General features: G+C 38.2%; 1 protein-coding gene across 2 annotated transcripts in view; it reads left to right on the plus strand.

Moving 5' to 3' along the window:
- Positions 1–21,551, plus strand: part of fam222a.S (family with sequence similarity 222 member A S homeolog) — a 54,928-nt gene extending 33,377 nt beyond the window's left edge. For both annotated transcript variants that reach the window (XM_018244024.2, XM_018244026.2), the window contains one exon: positions 16,000–21,551. In XM_018244024.2, coding sequence (XP_018099513.1) covers positions 16,000–17,231 — 1,232 coding nt within the window. In that variant the 3' untranslated portion in view covers positions 17,232–21,551. The remainder of the gene's footprint in view (positions 1–15,999) is intronic.
- Positions 21,552–22,544: the final 993 nt, after the last annotated feature.

Here is a 22,544-nt window from a genome sequence, read left to right on the forward strand (position 1 = left end):
TGCAGTGAATAGAGTTTGGCATTTTTTTTTCATTTGATGGACTAATCCTTTTGTTCTGTGTCAAATATAAACTAATTGGTTAAAAAGTTGACTTTCTGAAACCAAGTATATTTGATACCTGGTCAACTAAATTGTTGGAAATAGATCTGTGCAGAAGTATTTTGGCTTATTTTATTCTGCTCCCTTCCATCACTTCTGAGTATTGCAACTACTCCTTTTAATAAAGCTGCATTTTTCGTGATTAGCCCAATATAAAAGCAAGTAACGTCTGAAATGTTGTCTAATAGGGAATTTGGTAGTTCTAGTTCAGCAATAGCTGCAGGGCCACAGGTCAGCTGCCACTGGTCTGTGCCCTTCCCCCACCCACTCCTTTTGGGAGCTGATCATTTATTTGTTTTGTGGCAGTTTGTATACTTGCCCTTTTAAAGGTGTACCATTAATCTACTTTAGTCTCCTTAGGCATAATATTAACCCTTCTAGTGCATTGAACATTGCCTTGCAGAGCTGTAAAATTGGCAGCAGGCAGAAGCTTTTTCTCTCCCTCTGCTTTGTTCTCTAAAGGAGCTGTATTTAAATTAAATATAAATCAACTGCAAATCCACTAGGCGCAATGTATTTCTCTATTACTTGGCTTAGGACAGAGAACATGGCTGCTTGCCTTTTGTTGTTACTGAGATTTATGATTTAAATCTCTGCAGGGCCCCAGATGTTGCTGAACTTCAGTCCGAAAACCCCAGACAACCGGAGGGTTGCTGGGAGTTGTATTTTTATCAACATCTGGAGGCCACAGGTGCAGATGACTTTGGGCTGTTATTGGGGATGTAGGGTGAAGTCATTTGTGCAGTAGCTGTAGGAAAGGTAAAAATAAGATTGCATTAGTATAAGCCGTTGCACAGGTTCTGGCTGTTTATCTGCCAGTTTGATCTGCGTCAGCATTCGGCATTATAGAATGAGAAAAAAAGAGCAGCCTTTCTGTCAGATTGAGGAAAAGGATTCTCGTAGTAAATGGATTGGAAGGGCCTTGCGGCTTGCCTGAGGCACGCTAACACCCCCCTCTGTACTGTCATTTAAGAGTCAGATCTGCAAATATTCTCGATATTAATATTGCATTTGCCTCTTATAGGCATAGGTCGATGTTACAGGCTGCCATATGCATAATCTATTTGAATGAAGACCCCACACATTATTTAAATGCTCTAATTTTAAAACCAAGATGAAATCATTTATTCAGGTGTAGATGGCAATTATTTTATAATAGTATTTTTTCCCCATCCACAATCTTGTATACAAATACTGTGTGGCAGCTTACTATGGCAGCCTAAAATGTTGCTGAATTAAACTTTGTAATAAATGTAATCTATATTAGATTTTCATATTGCTAAATATTTATATTGCGATGTGCTTATAGACCCCTTTACTGTGAATATTCTGCCACTGCCAGCACTAGGATACTCACACCAGGCCATATCTTGCATGAGCAAATTGTGGCATTCACTCCTTATGCGCATGTTTGTGCCCCAACATGGCCGTGGGAACTCCCTCCCAGTGAGGAAGGACTAGCGCTGGTGGTGGGCCAATTTTTAAATAAAAACTAGTGTTACCCCCAATATATTAGCCCACATCTTTGGTTGGGGATAATATTTTTGCTCAACAGGTGCCCTTTAAGGGGGAGCAAGAGTACTTCAATCAGTGGCTCTGTGATTCAAGAGATACAAAGGAGGTACATGAAAGTTGTGTGTGGCTCTGGGAGGATGGGGGTAGGAGTGTCCACTGCCCAAGAGGCCCAGGTGACCAGTTGTCTAATTATTATTGGGCCCCTGGGAACACCTTAACTTAGTAATATGGGGCTTGTGATTACCGATTGTTGCCCTAGGTCTTGGTCACAAAGCACCAAGACTGGGGACTTGGTCGTGTATGTATGGTGTTCCTGTCCACTGGCGGTGATAGTCATTGGAAGCATGACATAAACATGCAGGGACCCCCTACAAAGTAGGGAGGGGGGGAAACATTTGGGGCAGGCTTATGAGGGAGAAGATTTTTTTTTTAAACAATAGGGTAATGTGGTGCTCATAGGTTAATAAGAGTAGAAGTAGTGAGCTGAGTTGCTGGCTTACACCCTGTGTTGCCTGTAGAGCTATAACATGATATGACAAGCTGTGCTGTTGCACCAGTCAGGGCTAATAACTTGTCTTGCCTGGTCTGCGCTGAGCAGACGTATGCAAAATGATGTGTACTCAGCCAACTGCATGGACCTGTTTAACCCAGAAAGGGCTGGCGATCTTTTGTGCATAAAAGCTAATGAAATGTTGACTTGCATTTATCCCTGTTCTGTACTTGCCTTTTTTATATTCCTCTTTCCGGTGTGGAAGATGCTGGATTTTTTGTTTATGTTTTCTTTTAAAATGTATGCTGGTGTTCATTATTACAGTAAATACATTTCCACTTTTATCCTTTTAACACGGATTATACCCATGTGCAATAATATCCAACACAATAATAGATCAAACGTGATGATAGATCATTGTTCTGCCTCAATCTATTGGCAGTAAATGGAGGAAAGAAAAGAAAGAGTCTTACTTGTTACCTGGATCATCTGTAAAAACGGTAAGCCTATAGCTGGCCATAGATGTACAGATTTCACCCTTGTATTGGTGCAACCAATCAGATTTTGATTTTGTTGTAGAATTCAAATCAAAACTCATTGATGATTGGTTGCATTTTCTTTGGTGGCTGGCACCAGGAGGAATGCTTGACTAACAGAGACCTAGGGGCAATCAAGGTATAGAATGCCCTGCCAAAGAAGTGATGAGGCGTAGTTCTTAAAATGGATGAATTTCTACCAGGAAAGGCCAATATGTATTTGGAAATGTTAAATTAAATCAGTAATGATTGATCCACAAAGTTATCAGATTACCGTTTTAGGGTCAGGATAGAATCAATTCCCACATGAGGTTAATTTGGCAGCTGGTCTACTGAGAGCTTATTTGTCTGCTGATATCAGCATTAATAGGGTTTTGCAATAGGTGATCTTTGTTTTCAACTTGAGTCTCAACTTGAAAGTGCATGTCACTTTAAGCAGGCGCTTGTATGTATGTATGTATGTATGTATGTATGTATGTATGTATGTACTGGACCGGCACACAGAGTACAAATAAGTAGGGATGGGTGAATTTTTTCGCCTCATTTCGCTAAAAAAAGGACGCCCATAGACTTGTATGGCGGCGTGCGTCAAAAAAAAGACGCGCGTTAAAACAGTTTCGACGAGCGACAATTTTTTTGACGCCCATAGACTTTAATGGGCATCTGCGACATTTCGCCGGCGGCGAATTTTTGTTGAAACGAAACGGCTCAAATTCACCCATCCCTACAAATAAGAACCTAGGTGCCGGAATGACTGATGATGGCTCACATCTGAGAGCCGAAACGTTGAATAAACTCCAACTTTTACGTATTACAAGTCCTATGAGTGCGGGTTATTTAGCAATTTGGATGCAATGTAAAATGAGGGAAAACTTAAAATCAGGGGAGGTAAAATTGTAGTGTAGTGGGTGCTTAAAGGAGAAGGAAAGTCTGTTTGCACTTGGGGGTGCCAAATGTTAGGCACCTCCAATTGATTGTATTGATTTACCTGAAACCCCAGGCCGGTGCTCCTATCGGCAGAAAACTGCACCGGACTGATGTTTTTCTAGCGGCCCGGGGTTTCAGGTAAGTCAATACAATCACTTGGGGGTGCCTAACATTTGGCACCCCCAAGTGCAAACAGACTTTCCTTCTCCTTTAATTCTAAACTTTCTAAGAAATGTTTGTAGCAGTTAGTGTGCTTTCATAGTTGGGTCAAGAGCCTCTTTTGTTACTGTCTGTAGCCCAGACCTTGTTTTTATGTTAATGAATAACTAGTGGTTTCATAAAGAGCAGATTTATGTGTGACCTGTATCACCTTCATCACTTTGAGCTTTGTTGTATGCTTCTGGAGCGCTTCCCCTCATCACATGAAACCAAGCACTCTGCCAGAATTCTGTTGCTATTACCGAGCACCGATCTGGTGTCTTGAGGGTTAGAGGGTATTTTTTAGTAAATAATGCATTGCAGAGCACACACGGGGGCTACAGGCCAGCAGCTTTTCCAGTAAAAGCACAGTTATTTTTATTCATTTATACAGCGCCAACATATTCTGCAGCCCTTTACAGTGGTTATACATCATTCACATCAGTCCCTGCCCCAGTGGAGCTTACAGTCTAAGGTCCTTATCACAGTAGATTCACTTTTATTAGGAACCAATTAAACTGCCTGTTTGTTTTTGTAGCACCCATAGTTTCTCAACATCATCAAAGTACAATTAACACTACAAGATGGAAATGCAATGAAAATTCTATCCGTGTAATAGTAAATATTTCAAAAATTAAGAAATTGCTCTCTTCACCTTCCAATACATATATATTACCCATGCAATGTAATTCTCTAAAGAAGAATTCCTCATGGTTTCACTGCAGATTAATGCCTCTATCTTGTGAACAATGAGCAGGCTCTTTTATCCCAGACTCCTCTTTGAGAGGCCATGTCAGAATCCATTAGGCAGAGCAGAGAATAGTGATTTCCTGGTACGTAGAGCTTCACTGCTCCCTTCCCTGGCTTATTTCATTTTCACCCTGTGAAGGAGACATAACATGCAGGAGGTATGGGTAGCAGAGTCAGGGTGACCCAGCTTGTTGTGTTTGTTCTTTTCTGCAGTCTAAAATAATCCCAACACTCGCTTTCGATTAGGTTTGTTATGATTTAATTTTGCATGTAATGCAATGTTTTGCATATAATAAAATACATACCTTTTCTTCAGATGGAGCTTGTGCTCTGTGTCCAAATTGGTGAAAATATCATGTGCAAGGGAGATTAAGGGTGAGGTCACACTGGGAGATTTAGTTGCCCGGCAAATAGAGATGCACCGAATCCAGGATTCGGTTCGGGATTCGGCCTTTTTCAGCAGTATTCGGATTTGGGTTAATCCTTCTGCCCAGCCGAACCAAATCTGAATCCGCATGTGCAAATTAGGGGTGGGAAGTAGAAAGCATTTTTTTACTTCCTTGCTTTGTGATTTCCCTCCCTGTCCCTAATTTGCATATGCAAATTAGGATTTGGTTCGGCTGGGCAGAAAGATTTGGCCGAATCTGAATACTGCTCAAAAAGGCCCAATGGATTCGGTGCATCCCTAGTTGCCGGGTGACTAAATCTCCCCAAACCTCCCAGTGTGACCTTGCCCGGGTTGAGACACATGAAAATGCTAATTTAATGTGATTCAGGTTTCCATCAGACCTGTGCACTTAGTTTGTAAACAGAGATAGGGCCCAAAATAAAGTACAACTACAGCCTTATGGTTGTGGCACACGGGCAGATTTGTGGAGATTTAGTCGCCAGGCGACTAATCGCCTCTTCTTCTGGGCGACAATCTCCCTGAAATGCCTTTGCGTGTCTTTCCCTTCACTATAATGAAAAGTCGCCTGCGCTAAAGCACACGCGCTGCTTCGTTTTCCGAAGTTTCCTCATGAGGCAACTTCGGACGACTTCGGAAAACGAAGCGTCGCCTGTACTTTTCATTATTGCAGATGGGAAGACACGCAAAGGCAGTTCGGGGAGATTGTCGCCCAAAGAGGCGATTAGTCGCCAGGCGACTAAATCTCCCCTAATCTGCCCGTGTGTCACAACCATAAGGCTGTAGTTGTACTTTATTTTGGGCCCTATCTCTGTTTTCAAACTAAGTGCACAGGTCTGATGGAAACCTGAATCACATTAAATTAGCATTTTCATATAATTTGGATAATACTTTCTGAACATTTCATAGGTTTGCCTTCTTGAATGTGACAGCCTTTTTATGATATACTTCATGTTCAGTCAGTAAAATATTAATATAAATGTGGGATTTAACATTTGTGTGTTGTATACTTCTCTCCCAATGTGAATATTTTATTCAGTCTATGTTTTGTGGCCCCATGATTCACAATTGTGTTTCCCCTAATACAATGAGGCTTAAGGCAGTCTAGTATCCAACCAGCAGGTGTACCCATGCGGGACATGATGGCTTTCCTTGTATAGCCTGCTCCACTCAGGGCATTTGGGCATAATTTGGGATGCTTCTCTTGGTGTTCATGCCCCACTTGTCACCAATTGTGGTAATCACTTTGTACAGAATCATACACTGTAATTGACTTTTAAGGCCCTACACATCCCATTAAGCCACATGAAGGGAATTCCGGTGAAAAGGCACAAAATGGCTATTGTTGAGCTGTCAGGCCAGTTCAAAGCATATGAAGTGCTTCACTTGTCTTAAAGGCAGCAGGGCCAATATGCATAGTGGCCAGGATATAGCAGGTAAATAATACACAGGCTGCTTTGTCCCCATAGAATAGTACTGTGGGTGTGTTATAACAGCATGGTAATACATGAGAAGCAGAGTTATTTATATATTTAAACTGGATCTCCACCCCAACCCTTTTTTGTATGCATTTTAAGATATATTTATTTAAAATGTTTCTAAGAATTTTTTTTTAGTAACATTTTTTAATCATACAAAAAAACTTTGAATGGCATTTCCCTTTAAATTGACTACTGCATCAGCCAAGTTAAACATTCAAAAAGTCCTTCCTACAAAGCAAATTTAACTCCCCATAAAATATTTTAACGCTTGCCTTTGTTTGCTATGGTAAACAGACTTTAATTAACCAAAGTAAAGCAGGATGTTATTTCAAAGGAATACATCCTTACTGTTGGATTTATTTACTGAGGCACATTACCTATGCCCTCTACTGCTTTGCAGCCACTAGAATTCCTTGGATCTTGAAAGGAGCCATGTCTTAATAGTCCATTAGTGTAATAATTCTAATTATGGCATTTTTTCTTTGCATGATCACAAAACTGAGGATTTGTAGTCTCTAATGAAATATGATGCTTACGTGATTCCTGATATGGGTTGCTTTGCCTGCAGGGCTGCATGTATTTGCATATTTATTTTAATAATATAAATGGTATATAAATATAATATAAACAGAAGCTTCAAAAAATATGCATTTTTAGCCCAAAGTGAAAACCGCATCATATAATATTTATTATTGCCTACGAGATTGGAGATTTTGTAGTTATGCTATATGTCTCCTTTAAAGCTTTTATTATTACAGATATGGGACTTGTTACCCAGAGTGCTTGGGACTTGAGGTTTTCCAGATAACTGGTCTTTCTGTAATTTAGATCTCCATACATTAAAGGTGGCTATAGACGCACCGATAATATCGTACAAAACAAATTTTTGTACGATATTTGGTGCGTGTATGGTGGGAGATGAGCCGACCGTTATCGGCAGAAGACTTGGATATCGGTCAGATCATCGATATGGCCAGCCGGAAACTTTTGATTGGGCGCCTTTGCAGGCACCAGAACATTGGCCATTGTTAGTGCTGAATAATCAGATACAGGTAGAATTCTATTGTTTCTACCTGCATATCTGACACGTGTGTATTGAAACAACACGTGTGTATTGAAACAAACTTTCTTTCTTGGAAGGATCTTTACCAGGAAAGATCCTAATTATAATGTCTATGGCCACCTTAAGGGGTCCGTTTACTAAAGTGCGGTAAATCTGACTTTAAGTTTCCGCATTTTATCGCTGAGAATATTTTTACGCCAGAATATTCGCAGCGACTAAGTTTACTAAACAGCGATGTGCTCAGAAGTCACTGCGATCACTTGCAGTAACTACGTTAAGGAACCAGCTTACGTTAGCGGTAATTTTAGCGAGTTGCGAATTTTCTGGCGAAAAATTAAGTTTTTGCGAATATTTATGCTATAAAATAGTCTTGTTTATGGCGGTTATTATGGCAATTTTTACTGTGACATTTATGGCCAGAAATGCATCTTCAAAACTCATAAACTTTATTGACTGATGATTATACCATCCAACAACATCACCAGAGTAACACCAATCAAACATGTATGCATCATATAAACCCTTCTGCCAATAGAATCATATGAACAAGAAATCATACCAGTCAATCTCTTTGCTTCATAGAAATGCACAGTTTAATGTAGCCAATCACAATGAAACCAAAAAAGTGTAGAGGCTGACGAATCCTTGGACTGTGATGCCGCTGCCAATAATACACCTCTGAGCTGAAACTGCTGCTGTTGCAACAGATAGAAGCAGAAGCCAAAACATTCAGCAATAGCTACAGATCTCTCTTTCCTGTCAGCAAAGAATGATGGGTAAAAAAAACAGTATTATGGGATATTTCCTGCCCCTTGAGAATTTTCTGGCGAAAAAAATACTTTTACGCCATTTCATAGGTGGCGGTAAAAGTTTGCAAATATTCTGGCGTTAATTTTGTCTTTAGAACATTTCGCTGTTTAGTAAACCATGCGTTAATGTGTACGTAGCGTTATTTTCAGCAAATGCGATAACTGGCGAACAATTATTCTTGCGCAAGAAAATTTGCAAATTTATATTTACTGCAGGTTAGTAAACTGGCGATAACATATTTAGCGAAAATTCTGTCTATATATTGTGCGAATATTTTTAACACACTTTAGTAAACGGACCCCTAAGTCATATTAACATCGACTAGACCCCGTAGGATTGTTTTGCCTCCGATAAGGTTTCATTATATCTTAGTTGGGATCAAGTACAAGGTACTATTTTATTATCACAGAGAAAAAGGAAATCATATTAATAAACATTAAATTATTTGATTAAAATTGAGTCTATGGGAGATAGGGTATTCCTGTAATTTGGCGCTTTCAGGAAAATGGGTTTCTGGATAACAGTTCCCATACGTTATTACTATAATTAATGCAGTATTATTATTGGTGCTTCTGTTTTGTCAATACAAACTCGGGGCAGATTTTGGATAGAAAGCAACGTATTTGCATATTCCGGACTAAATCCACCTTGTGTGCACATTGTTACAGATATCACAGGTTTCTGGCACTATAACATGGGACAGATAAGCCAAAATGGCAGCGAGAAAACATACTGTGAGCCATATGTTTAATAAGGGATTAGCCATAACTGTGTTACACTGGCATTGTTAGAGGCAGGAGACAGAACTGCATTTTAGTGGCATCTTTGGTGGGAGGAAACGTTCTACTTTCCATACCAGACAGCAGATTCAAGTAACGAACACTTTTAAGATTATATAATACTGATTATTTTAATCCCAGAATGTATAAAAAGCAGTGTCTAAAGAGTCGGCATTTTTGAAAATCTATAAATACATTAATATAATCCTTTATTTTTCTTTAATTAGTAATGTGAACTTGGCAGTGGTGTTTAAGGTGTAATGTTGGTATCAAAATAACTTGGACGATGGAATCGAATGAGTTGGATTGATTGAAATAATAAAAAGAATGGGGCTTGTAAGTGCCACTGTGGATTTCTGGTAAATTAGGATTTTGCAAATGTCAGAAAGCTAATTAGTGTCATGTTAATTAAATGTTGAGGATTGTGCCAAGGACAACTGTGACAGCCTGAAGGACACCACAAATAAAATGGCAAAAAATCACCATAAAACAGTATTTTGTATATTCACATATAAATATATGTACGGTAAATAATTACTGCCAGTTTCCTTCCTCAGCTGAGACCTTATCCTTCAACTTTAGCAGCAATTGCACCATCAATGACTATGGTGTACTGCTTTTTAGAGAATTCTTCAGCTAAGCAGTAATGCTTTCATGCCTAAACGTAATTAGAAATATGCACAAAGTCTTGTTAAATGCACTGTATCCGTTATACTACCTTCTTTTGTGCACTGAAGCATAAATAACGTCCCAACTTCTGAACAAAGATATATGCCTGCCTATCAACTCTTGTTTGGTGTACAGGTATGGGACCTGTTATCTAGAATGTTCGGGACCTGGGGTTTTCTGGATAATGGAACTTTCCTTAATTTGGATCTTCATACATTAAGTCTAAAAAATCATGTAAACTTTAAATAAACTCAATGGGCTGGTTTTGCTTCCAATAAGGATTAATTATAACTTAGTTGGGATCAAGTAGAAGCTACTGTTTTATTATTACAGAGAAAAAGGAAATCATTTTAAAAAATATTTGAATTTTGTGGGTAAAATTTAGTCTATGGAAGATGGCCTTTCCGTAATTCAGAGCTTTCTGGATAACGAGTTTTTGAATAATTGATCCCATACCTGTATAAGTTCCAAGGTACAGGGGCAAAACAGTGTAGCAAGAAGCTAAATGTTTGGTGGAATGGGAAAAAGAATATCATTACTTGGATAGGACTGCTGTAAATTCTACCACTTAAACCAGTTCTGTGCAGCAAGAGAAAGAGGCAGAGACATTAGGATTTAGCATGCCTCTTAATAGAGATTTAGTGGACGATAATCCAACCCTATTGCATTAGGAGGACATAAAATGTATTTAAATTGATGGTTACATTGCCTGTCCGTTAACCATTTGTAACTGTTCATGGATAAATTCTCTTGTTCATCCATTTCTGCCTTGGGGGTCAGAGCCGCACATGAGCCTATAGTGTGAGTGTATCCAGCAGATGCATAATATGCCCATTGATATACCATACTGAAGAGAGAGACTTTCTCTAGGTTTTTTTCCTCATGTCCGGCCTTCTGCGTGAAATAACATTTCACTTTCTACGTGGAATGACCTTATTACTATTTCCATCAGCATAAAATTTTACTCTAAAGGCCGCAGCTAAATGAGTTTAATATACTGGTTAATAGAGGTTCCTCTTGCAGACACCTGTAACCGGCGTATAATATTGATTTAATGGAGTGTGCAGCATCCCCGTTCCTGTGTGCATCCTATCTTATCAACCAGTTTTAGTGAGCGATCGCCATTAGAATCATCATTTATTTATAAAGCATCAGCATATTTTTGCAGCAGTATACAGTAAGTGGAATAATTAGAAATGACTGACTCCTGTGTTTAAATAAATGTGTACGTAATGTGACCGATACAGAATTCTAGTACCAGGCTTAATAAAAGGCCAAATACATCTTTGTTTCACATTGATTACACCAAAAAAGCACCTCATGGATTACTCCAACGGTAATAATAACTGTGAATACACCAAGTTTATACTTTGAGGCACATTTATCATGTGAGTTTTTTTTTTAACTCGAATTAATTCAATTGGGGGGTTATTTATAAAAAAAAAATAATATCTTAAACTCGGACTAATTTTACCGACCTGAAAACTCGAATCGAATTTGATTCGAATTCAATCAAACTCGAATCAGGTTTTTTCTCCCTTGAATTTCAGGAAGGCTGCGAACATCTTCAAAATGGTCACTGGACCTCTCCCATTGACTTATACATGAATTCGGCAGGTTGTAGGCGATTTTGACAGTTTAGTCCTAAAATATTCGAAAATTAGAATTTTCAATTTGACCCTTAATAAATCTGCCCCATAAAGTCATATCCGTGACCAACTCTAGTAATAGACTGCCCTATCTACCAACATTTTGGAAATAAAAAGAGGGACAAAAAAGTTGGCGCGCGTAGTGCAGCAAATTTCTTTGACCACGTCCTTTTTTGTGGCCACCCTAATTACCATGTTCATTTTAGAAAATTTGGCAGGTTATGAAAGTTTGAACAGATTTCTGTGTTTTTTTTTTTTTCCAATTACAGTTTTGCTAATGAAGGTGAATTGCCCTTTAAGCTATGAGTCTAACTTCTCCCAAGAGACCTGTTATCTTATATTGTTACAATTACTTATTTGCTTATCTCGAAATTGTTGCAAAAGTTTCCAAGTGCACCTGGTGGCTGTTCTGGGCTCTCTGCCAAAAGCCAATTAAGTTAGAAACTTTGTTTCTTTTTCTGGCTGTTCAGTGCAGAGAAAAACGGGACTTTCCAGTACAAATGAGGGACTGCAGGTTGAGCTGTCAAAAGAGGGACTGTCCCTCTAAAAACGGGCCAGTTGGGAGGTATGGACTGCTAAAGCAAAGGCAATTCCTTACTGAACTTAAGGGAGATCTCCACCCAAGACTGTGTTTAGCATGATAAAAAAAAAAAAAAAAAAATGAATTAATTCTAAGCAACTTTTCAATTTAATGGGGAAGATCAGGAAAAAATGACAATTACAATTTTGGCTCCACACATGGACTCATTTGTCTACAGTAATGGAATACTAACCCCCCTAGAATTGCTTATACCCTGTACAGTGAAGTATCAGTATGCTATATACATTAAGTATAGGCACAATTCAGCTTGAAAATGTTTGGCCCAGTTAAAGGTTCACAAACTGCAAATATTACCTGTACATAATGCAGGGAAATGTAAATGCTAAGCTATAACGTGATGTTCTTTGGGTACAGGCTGAGGCAAACTGTGCATGTCTGTATATTCTCACAGATCTTTACAACAAAGGAACATGTACAGAGTAGTCACTCGACTCACTGGAAATGAAGGGACATTACACTTTGCCTTGCACAGAAATATTTTTCTACGTTCTCTACATTTATTATGTTATGTGTATACTGTATATGTGTGTTTCTTTTTTTGTTTTCTTAACTTTGTAGCTTTCTGACTGACATTTGTGCAGAAATGAACTGCTTTTGATAGCTTCATTCATGTAGACTCGTTGTTCTCACCTCTCGTATGTGCACAGGGTTTTTTGTTTTTTGTAACAAATGTACATAAGAAAAAAAGGCAACATTTTCTTCTTGGATGCCAGTTCTTTCCTGTTAACTTGAAACTACTCCTTACTGGAAAATAAAATGTGGTGTGGTGTTAAAGAAATTAACTTCACAGTATCCAATCCCCCCCACATAGTTTGTCATTTTTAACCATTGAATGGGGGAATTTTGAGACCCAAGGCCAATGATATTACAGGTATGGGACCTGTTATCCAGAATGCTCGGGACCTGGGGCTTTCCGGATAACGGATCTTGCCGAACTTTGGATCTTCATACCTACTAGAAAATCAAGTAAACATGAAATAAACCCAATAGGCTGGTGTTGCTTCTAATAAGGATTAATTATATTTTAGTTAAGATCAAGTACAAGGTACTGTTTTATAATTACAGAGGGAACAAAACACTTTTTAAAATTTGGATTATTTGGAGTCTATGGGAGACGGCCTTTTTCTAATTCGAATCTTTATGGGTTTCCGGATAACAGATCCCATACATGTATTACTTTTTGTATATTGAAGATGGAGTAAAGACATATGGCACCCATGCTATAATATAAGGTATGTTTTCTATGCTCAAAATGGGCCAGTATGTTGCTGGTGCTATGATCCATGTGAAAATGCCATTAAAAGCAATTTTATGCACTGGTCAACAGAAGGAGCATGTTGGTTTTCACGAGAGAAAACATGAAAACTGCATATGATTCCTGTAGAGTAGATGTCAATTTGTTGCTTTTCAACATTGTGTTTTGAGCATGGAAGAAACACATTGAAACTCCTCGGCTAAATATGCTGTTAGCAATAGTCTATGCATCTATATATCAGTCTCTCTATCTTTCTGTTAAAAATATAGTCATTTTAATGTGCTTTTAGTGCATATATGGAAATCTTGTGGCCCCTTTATGGTACCCTATGTGAACGCACCAGTTCAACACTACAAATGCCAGCCATAATTCTATATTCTTTTTCCCTTGCCTCCAATTCAGTTACTGTATTGTGTTGGGTCCTTTCACCGTGATTTTGATTATACAGAATGAAGTCTAATGCAGATAATGAACGAGCTGTAGTGTATAATGCGAGATCAGGCGAGCGCGAGAGTTTTTTTTCTGTAGTTTATCATTAACAAATTATATACATTTAAATGCTTAGATAAATGTCAAAACTAATTTTACAGAATCTTGTATTCAGATTCGTTTTTGAATATCTCTTGGACAACATTCATTAAACTGGTCTTGATCATCTATAAAATTGCTTGAGAAGGACTTTTTTGGGTTCATTATAAGAGGGAAAGAATGCAGATTTTTCTTTCTACGTAAATAGAATGTTTGTGTGTATTTTGGAACACCCGTGAAATTACTTCTGTATTGTATTTTACATCCAATTTATTTTAACGGTGTTAAAATTAGGTTGGTACCACACTGGACCGCATCTATGTAACTCTTTTATATGTTCTAGCAAGGATGTCCAAAGTGCAGCCTTCCGTTTTTATTGCAACGCAAGTACAGGTATGGGATCCATTATATGAAAACCCGTTATCCAGAAAGCTCTACAGTCTCCCATAGATTCTATTTCATCCAAATAATCCACATTTTTTAAAGAAATTTCCTTTTTCTCTGTAATAATAAAACAGTAGCTTGTACTTGATCCAAACTAAGATATAATTAATCCTTATTGGAAGCAAAACCAACCTATTGGGTTTATATAATGTTTACATGATTTTCTAGTAGACTTGAGGTATGAAGATCAAATTATGGAACAATCCGTTATCTGGAAATCCCCAGGTCCTGAGCATTCTGGATTACAGGTCCCATAGCTGTACCATATAACCCACCTGGCCTTTATCCTTCCCTTCACAAGGGCACATCTTTATTCTGCTGGCAATTCAGTTTAAGAGTAGGGCCGTATTTCCTATATGTTTATCTGAGACCTTGTGCCTTGGGTGGGTGGCAGCTTTTAAGGGGGGACCCACAGGTGCCTATATAGAAATAAAGAAAATAAGTCAACAGCTGGACGCTTTCGGTAAAATTTGGAGGTAAATTTGAGGATGGGAGTACCCTCCTTCTGCCTATTTAGTGCATACTCATAGACTGTATTGTGTATGCACCAATTGGTTACAATTGGGTAGAGCAGCACCAGATATTATTATAGCTCTGCTTAAAGGTGGAGTTATGGCAGCTGATCAATCATCGAATATGCCCATGGACAAGATAAGTAGATAGTTTGTTTGGGTCAACAGCTATTTATAGTGTTATAGTATTCAATGACATCAACTGTGTCACATGACTTGCTAAAAGATATGAATCATGAAAAATATTGACGCCCACCGAAATGCACCAAATTAAGATGAGTGGAGTGTAAAGTAGCATCATTTGGAATAAACCTTTATTATTAGTGTTACAAAATATTTCAATGTACAGTGTACCCAGGTGTCTATGCAGGACATTTATCACATTTTAACTTTTAAACCATTCATTAATGGCTGACATTAACCCCTTCACACCTTAAATGTATTCTGTACCTGGCACTGAAGAAGTTAAATTATAAGCTCTGCAACCCCCCTGTAATTATATGGGATTTTAAAAGACAGTGGCTCAATCATTTTCCCCTAAGTATTTGGGAGGAACCAAATACCACTGTTCTAAGGTTTTTGGGTTTTTTTTGTCTGTATTAAAAGAAGAATAGAGACCAGCATATTCCAAGCTGACAGCTTCTACCTCCCTTGTCATTAAATTATTAACTGCCATCTCTCAAATACAGACTTTTTTTTTTTTTTGATTGTTAAAAAAGAAAGCTGTTTTTCAAAATTTAGACATAATTTACAGCTGTAATGAAGGAGAAGCATTTGGGCGGATATGGATTATAATTTCTATGTAATCAAAGTATTACCCCTTCCTTTGAATGTGTCCTTCTTGTAACCCCCGTTACTTGTTTCTGGGTGTATTTTCTCTGCTTTTTACATTCCCTACTACAACAAAATTATGTTTCTGAATCCTGTTTTTTTTTTTTTTTGACTGATGGACAAGTCATGGATTGAGAGAATAATTGTTCATAACATGACACTTCTTCATATGTCCTGTCCATATCCGCACTCCAAAGAACTTCTCCAATCCATGTAGTAACCTTTATTTTTCCATTATACTAATCCTCATCAATCCCCTCCCATTTCTCTCTGTGACTAACCAGTAAGATACAGCACTAGCTTGCAGGGATACATACTTGCTGATGATACTTGAATAGCTCATTCCTTAGTCCCCCTCTGGTTCTCTCTGGTAAAATGTGTTGCATCTAATTAAAGTGATCTAATTATATGATACTGCAATTAGCCAAATAAAGACAATGTCTCCTTTTCTTTTAGGTGACACCGTAACGCCAATGCAGAGTGCTCGGTATCCCAGCCCAGCAGAGCTCGATGCGTACGCACAGAAAGTGGCTAATAATCCCTTGGCCATTAAGATCTTCCCGACAAACATCAGGGTTCCCCAGCAGAAGCACCTAAATCGGACTGTAAATGGTTATGACACTACAGGTCAGCGATACAGCCCTTACCCAATGCACACAGGTGGATATCAAGGTCTGCTGGCCATTGTGAAATCCACCAGCAAGAGCGTGGTGAAAAATGCAGAGGGTAAACGGACTAAGATATCTTCTGCACATTCTGCTGTTGCTCCATACCCTTTGTCAAGCACTTTAACACAAAGCCAAACCTGCAATGGACAGCTGAATTATCTTGGGAATCAGAAGCAGCTGGATGTTCCTCCCAATGTCACAGTAGCAGCATCTGTCATTCCGCTAAGCAGCAGAAATTTGGCACTTCAACAATCTAATTTGCCCTCTATCCAGAGTATCATTTACCAGATTAACCAGCAGTGCCAGGCTCAGGCCTCTCACCAGGCCTGCCAAGGGGTAGTGGTTACAAATTCTAGTCCATCAAAACAGGGAATGGTTAATGGCTTCACTTCCATGACCGGGAATGCTGTGGTTTACTCTGGGACTGTTTTGCAAGACTGCAGAGGAGGCAGTGAACTTGCTCTGGGTTCTGCTCCTTTAGTAACTAAAACTGGATCTTACCAAGAAGGCATGGACTATCTTATTTGGCAGCAGAAGCAACAGCAACCCCGAATCTATAGTGGTGGCAGTGGTGGGGGTGGGGCAATTAGCAAATCTCCTGAAGTTTGCCTGGGAATGTCCCGTCCCTATACGCTTGCTAGTGTAGTTGAAAAAGTCAGCTCCTCTCCTTTGAACTGTGTTGGCATGCATGGTAACTTTTCTGTCGGGCAGTATTTTGCCCCTCCTTGGAACAGCATCTTGGTCACACCCAACAGTGACTGTTACAATCCACAGGAACTTGCCAATGGGCACAGAGATTTGGTAGTACATCCATCAGATGGGTTAACGAGTATCCCCAGCAAGACCCTTTGTAATACCTCGATACTTAGCAGTAGCCTTCAGTCGTTGGAGTATCTCATCAATGACATTCATCCACCCTGTATCAAAGAGCAGATGCTTGGCAAGGGTTATGAGACGGTGTCGGTGCCAAGGCTTCTAGATCATCAGCATGCTCACATCCGTTTGCCTATTTACAGATAAAAAGCCCTGCCCTTTTCTCTTATAAAGTGATCAACGGTACAATGGTTCTGCATACTGACTTATGCTATTAAGCTTGAAAAGGCATGTTTCATAAGGGCAGAGGGCAGGGCTTTTGATGGGTAAACTGTACCACCAGGAATGCAGCGTACCAGGAGCAGCTCAGTGGCCAAACTGGTTCATCTATTCTAATGTAAAGTGCACTGCCGGTGGCCAAATCCTTCTGGCGCCTTATATGTTAATACAGATGTACAAGAATAGCATGGCCTAAAACCAATTCCATCATTATGTCCTGGGATGCTGTAATGGAGGGAAGCTGCCAGTTGTACCAACAGAGGTCTGAATAAAATCAGGTTCAATTCCCTAAATTATCTTGATTTTCCTTTCTAATCAAAATGACCAAGATATATATGTGTGTGTGTGTGTGTATATATATATATATATATATATATATATATATATATATATATATATATATATATATATATTAATTTAAATACAATTAGCAAGGTTTGATTGAAAAACTGCAAAGAAAAGTCTGACCGTTATAGCAGATAATAAAGTTGCTAGAGAATCTATTTATTTATTTGTTGTTGGGGTATTTGAGTTTTTTTTTATCCAATTCTCTCTGCTACATTCCTCCACTGCCACTCTAGGCTGCTTGTTTAAAGGGAAAATCACATGATAACATTTTTATTGTGTATCCAAGTGCAGGGCTACTTGTTACATAAAGCCAGCAATACTTTCCTTCAATCTCTCCACCAGCCAAATACATAAACATTATATAATAAACAGTACAGCAGCCCTATCCGCTGCCTTGTGGCTTTATTTCCTGTTTAGTTTGTGGTTTAATCCATGCAAAAATATTTAAGTATCTTTTATTCTAATACAATACAGTATATTACATGCACTTTTATCATTAAATAGCTAAATGAGTTAATATAATGTAAAATCTTGTATTTATTGGGGATTAGATCTAGGTGACAGCTCCCAGTACTGAGCAAGAAGTTGGATATGTGCATATAAGGGTTGTGTATGTATCTAATGCTGTAACCCTTCTGGGTAGATGGACGGAGTTTATACTTGGCGCCTGTGGTCACATATAGATTATATATGATTATAGGAGGATGAACATTTGTCGTTTGGGATGCTGCCAATAGATAGCTTACTCTAGGACAGTTTGGTCTCTAGTTAGGAAAGCTAAGACTTCCAAAATCTCATTATTCTCTGCCTATGATGCAAAGTACTGTAATAATGAGAATTGGAGCTATGGTTTTGTGGAAAAGAAAGACCTCTTTTTAATTTGTAGACATTTCTTTCACTTTCTTGCTCAGTGAATTGCATGCATAGGTGTGTAGGCTATTTTGCACACAGAACCTTATTTACATAAGTATGTATTCACTGAAAGAAGAATAATATACTGTATATACCACACTGAAACAGTGAAAATTTACCAAGCAGTAAGTGGTTTGCTCCAGTTCAAATAATGCATAGCAACCTACAACAAGCATCTAGTATTTATTGGTCATGCTAGACCTTTTGCTACATTAACCCCTAAACACCTCTCTGATATGGGAAATTATTCCCTTTCCATAAGCGGCATATGCATGTTCTTTATCATATGGTTAGGGACTTCAATACAGAACCTCTTGAATCAAAGCAGATCTCCAATGAAACAGTGGCTAAATTGCCATGCAGATTGTTGAAGGCCTGCTTATAGTTACAAAGCAATTTTTTTATTTTTTTTTTGTTTAAACCAAAAGCTATACGTGATTTGCTTTCAGAGTTCACAATTGATCTGGGTAATGTCTGTTTAATACAGAAGTCCCTTGATTGTTTGGCTTGGACGGCTTTTGTATTTCTACATATGCTGGAATGTATGTTGGGCTTTCATGACTTCATGGAATAATATTACCTCAAATGAATAGGGAAATAGTATAAGGATCAGTACACAAAGAAATTCGAGGTCTATGTCATATCTTTTTGTTGATGAAAGAATGTGCCTGAAGAAACCAAAAATTAAATGATATATTGCATATAATGCTATCCTTGTAAGGGCTAATACCTAATGAATTGGTTTCCAGGGATCCAAGTTTTCTTAGTTTTTTTCCCCTTTAGGGCAGAGACACATGGTCAGATTCGTTGAGACTAATCTCCTCTTCTTTGGGGCGACTAATCTCCCCGAATTGCCTTCCCGCCAGCTAGAATTTAAAACGCCAGCGGGATGGCACTCGGAGTGCTTTGTTTTCCGAAGTCGCCCGAAGTTTCCTCATGTGGCAACTTCAGAAAACTGAAGACTGAAAACTGAAGAAACTGAAAACTAACATCAAATTTGTTAAATTTAAAAAAAATTTAATGAGCAAGCTGCCATCAGTGTTCACTTCTAACTATAGCTATATGGGAATGAAACCCTGAGACAGCTTTGGGGCCTAGAAAGTATAGGAGGGCCACATAGCCTTAACTAATTAGCAGTTTCCGTATATATGTTATTAGAAATGTTTAGGGAAGAGCTTTTGATATGAAACATAACAAAAGTGGTGTAAAGGTGATACCTAACCAAGATGAAGAAGAAGGAACTGCAATGTTCTGAAAGCTTGCTGTGATTATCATCTTGGTTAGCCAATAAAGGTATCATTTTTACACCACTTTTCTTATGTTTCATATCAAAAGCTCTTCCTATAACTTTCTCAACGGGCTAACACATTGCAAAAAACTTTGCCTAGAAATGTTTAGAAGATTTTGCTGTGGGGCCCAAGCATTTTTTGTTAGTTCACTGTTTCTAGCCTGTAGCTTGTATCTTAGACTTCATGGGATCTAATGTTAAACAAAAGCAAAAGTGCCTGCCCATGATGTCCTTCATCTATGAATCCAAGTATACACCTTGCAGTAATGGTATATTCTGATTTAATTTTAAGATGTGCCATCATTTATTACAGTAATGCTACCATTAAAATTCCCATTGGGTGGGCTACTAATGATTCCAATCTTAATAAGAACAGAGATAAAATTATAGGAAAGCCAATTTTTTTTTACAGAAAAGGTTGCAACCTTTAAATTAGACTGTCGGTGAGCCATGTGATACAAATATCATCACTTTCAAGCATTGACATCAACCAATGATAAAGAGGACATTGCTAGGTACTATTTATATGGGTACATTATATGGTTATTTATGTATTAAATATAAGCACAGTTTAATTGATGTACACTCACACCCTTTAGTTCAGATGAAATAAATCGTGGGTCATGCAGCAGATATGTCATTAGTTCTTGTTGGAATTAACTTTAAGTATGACATGGCAGTTGGCAGATAATGTACAATTAAGGGCTGTGTTTGGCTGTGTGGTTCCTGCATTTGAAGTGCCAGCCTGCAGGATACTTTTTTTTCTCTTTTTTTTGGCAGTAATAGTGTAACTGTATGGCTCCATAACTTTCTTCAAGCCAAAAATGTAAAGATAAGTACTGCATAATATATAACATCATGTGGCAGCGAAGGAATGGATTTTCATCATAAAGAGCAGAATTGATAAAATTACTTTTTTTTTTCCATTGTTTCCCTGAGACTCAAGCTACAATTTGGGCAATTTTGTGTTCAGAACAAAGTACAGTAGGTTCCTAGAATGTGAATAGGGGAAATATGTGCAAAAGCTGCTATTTTGGAGACAAAAGAATATATCAAATTCTCTTCTGCTCTGAAGGTCAGACAAATAAAATCTATATAGTAACAAAAAAAAATCTTATATTTATAAATGCCAGGCCGATGTTGCTTTATTTTCTGGAAAAAATAAAATCCTCTTCTGTCTTTTGTTCTCTGCTACATATACAGACTGAGAATGGGTCAATAAACAAAATGTTAGGCTTATGTTAACCTTCTGTAATGTTTTCTTTGTGTCCATAACTTGCACTAATAGGAAAAAATTAGAACTGAAAGAGAATGATGGAGGATATTTAAAATCAAAACTTGAAAACTTGAATATCATTTTTTTGTAGTGTAATCATGTGTAAAATTTACATGGCTGCTAAATAACAAACAAAAAAACAACAAAAAAGCAGAAAATCTTTCCTCCCTCTCTTTTACTCTCTTGCTTGAGAATAGCCTTTGAAATCTTTGTAAATTTTGTTTTTTATTTCTATTTTATCCCTCACAAGAAATGTTGAACTGGTTTCCTTGATTGAATTTGCTTTCTAGGAGGAACACTAGGCCAGGAATTGAGACATTAGTGTTGTTAGAATGTGCAATCTGTGAATCTGAATCTTTCTCTTTGCTTATCTCAGTTCCAGAACCCTTTTTATATCATGCATTAAATAAAAGAATTACATTTTTATTGTCGTTATTTCATGCCTGTTTAAAGTCAATTTTTAATTACTACAACGTATCATTACACTAAAGGTATTATGACCTTGGATAAAATGGGGGTTATCTTAGCTGCAGAGCTGTGGTATCGAAGTACAGTGTCACATAATTACAATTTAAAGAACCAACTTAAATTGTGCTGTTGTCTTCTTGCACATAAATAAGGTTATTCTCATACCATTCAAACTCATTAGGGAAAGTCCACACTGGGCGTTTTGGGGAGATTTGGTTGCCTGGCCTCGTTTTCGCGGCGACCAATCTCTCCATAGGCCTTCCCTTACTCTGCGCCGGCTTGAAATGAAAAAACGATGGCGCTAATCACACACGGCGGTTCGTTTTCCGAAGTTTCCTCGTGAGGCAACTTCGGGCGACTTCGGAAAACGAACCGCTGGGTGTGATTAGCGCCGGCGTTTTTTCATTTTAGCTGGCGCAGAGTCAGGGAAGGCGTTTGGGGAGATTGGTCGCCGCAAAAACGAGGTGATTAGTCGCCAGGCGACCAAATCTCCCCAAAACGCCCTGTGTGGACTTACCCTTATAGCTACTTTAAATTGTGCACTAATCTTTGATCTGGTGCAGGGGGCCTTTCCTAGAATAGCAGGGTTCTACACTCCAACCCTTTATATAGGCATTGTATTCATTTTGCAAGAAAGGTTAGTTCACCTTTAAATTAACTTTTAGTATGATATAGAGAGTGATATTCTGAGACGATTTGCAATTAGTTTCCATTTTATTTTTTGGTTTAAATTTTATTATTTGTAGTTTTTAGTTATTCCGCTTTTTATTCAGCAGCTAACCAGTTTGCAATGTTAGCAAGTCCAACTTACCCTAGCAACCATGCAGTGATTACAATAAGAGACTAGAATATAAATAGCAGAGGCCCTGAATAGAAAGATGAGTAATAAAAAGTAGCAATAACAATAAAGGTGTAGTTTTACATGGCATTTGTTTTAAGTTGGGATCAG

The sequence above is a fragment of the Xenopus laevis genome, chromosome 1S (genome assembly GCF_017654675.1).
Source record: "Xenopus laevis strain J_2021 chromosome 1S, Xenopus_laevis_v10.1, whole genome shotgun sequence".
Taxonomy (NCBI): domain Eukaryota; kingdom Metazoa; phylum Chordata; class Amphibia; order Anura; family Pipidae; genus Xenopus; species Xenopus laevis.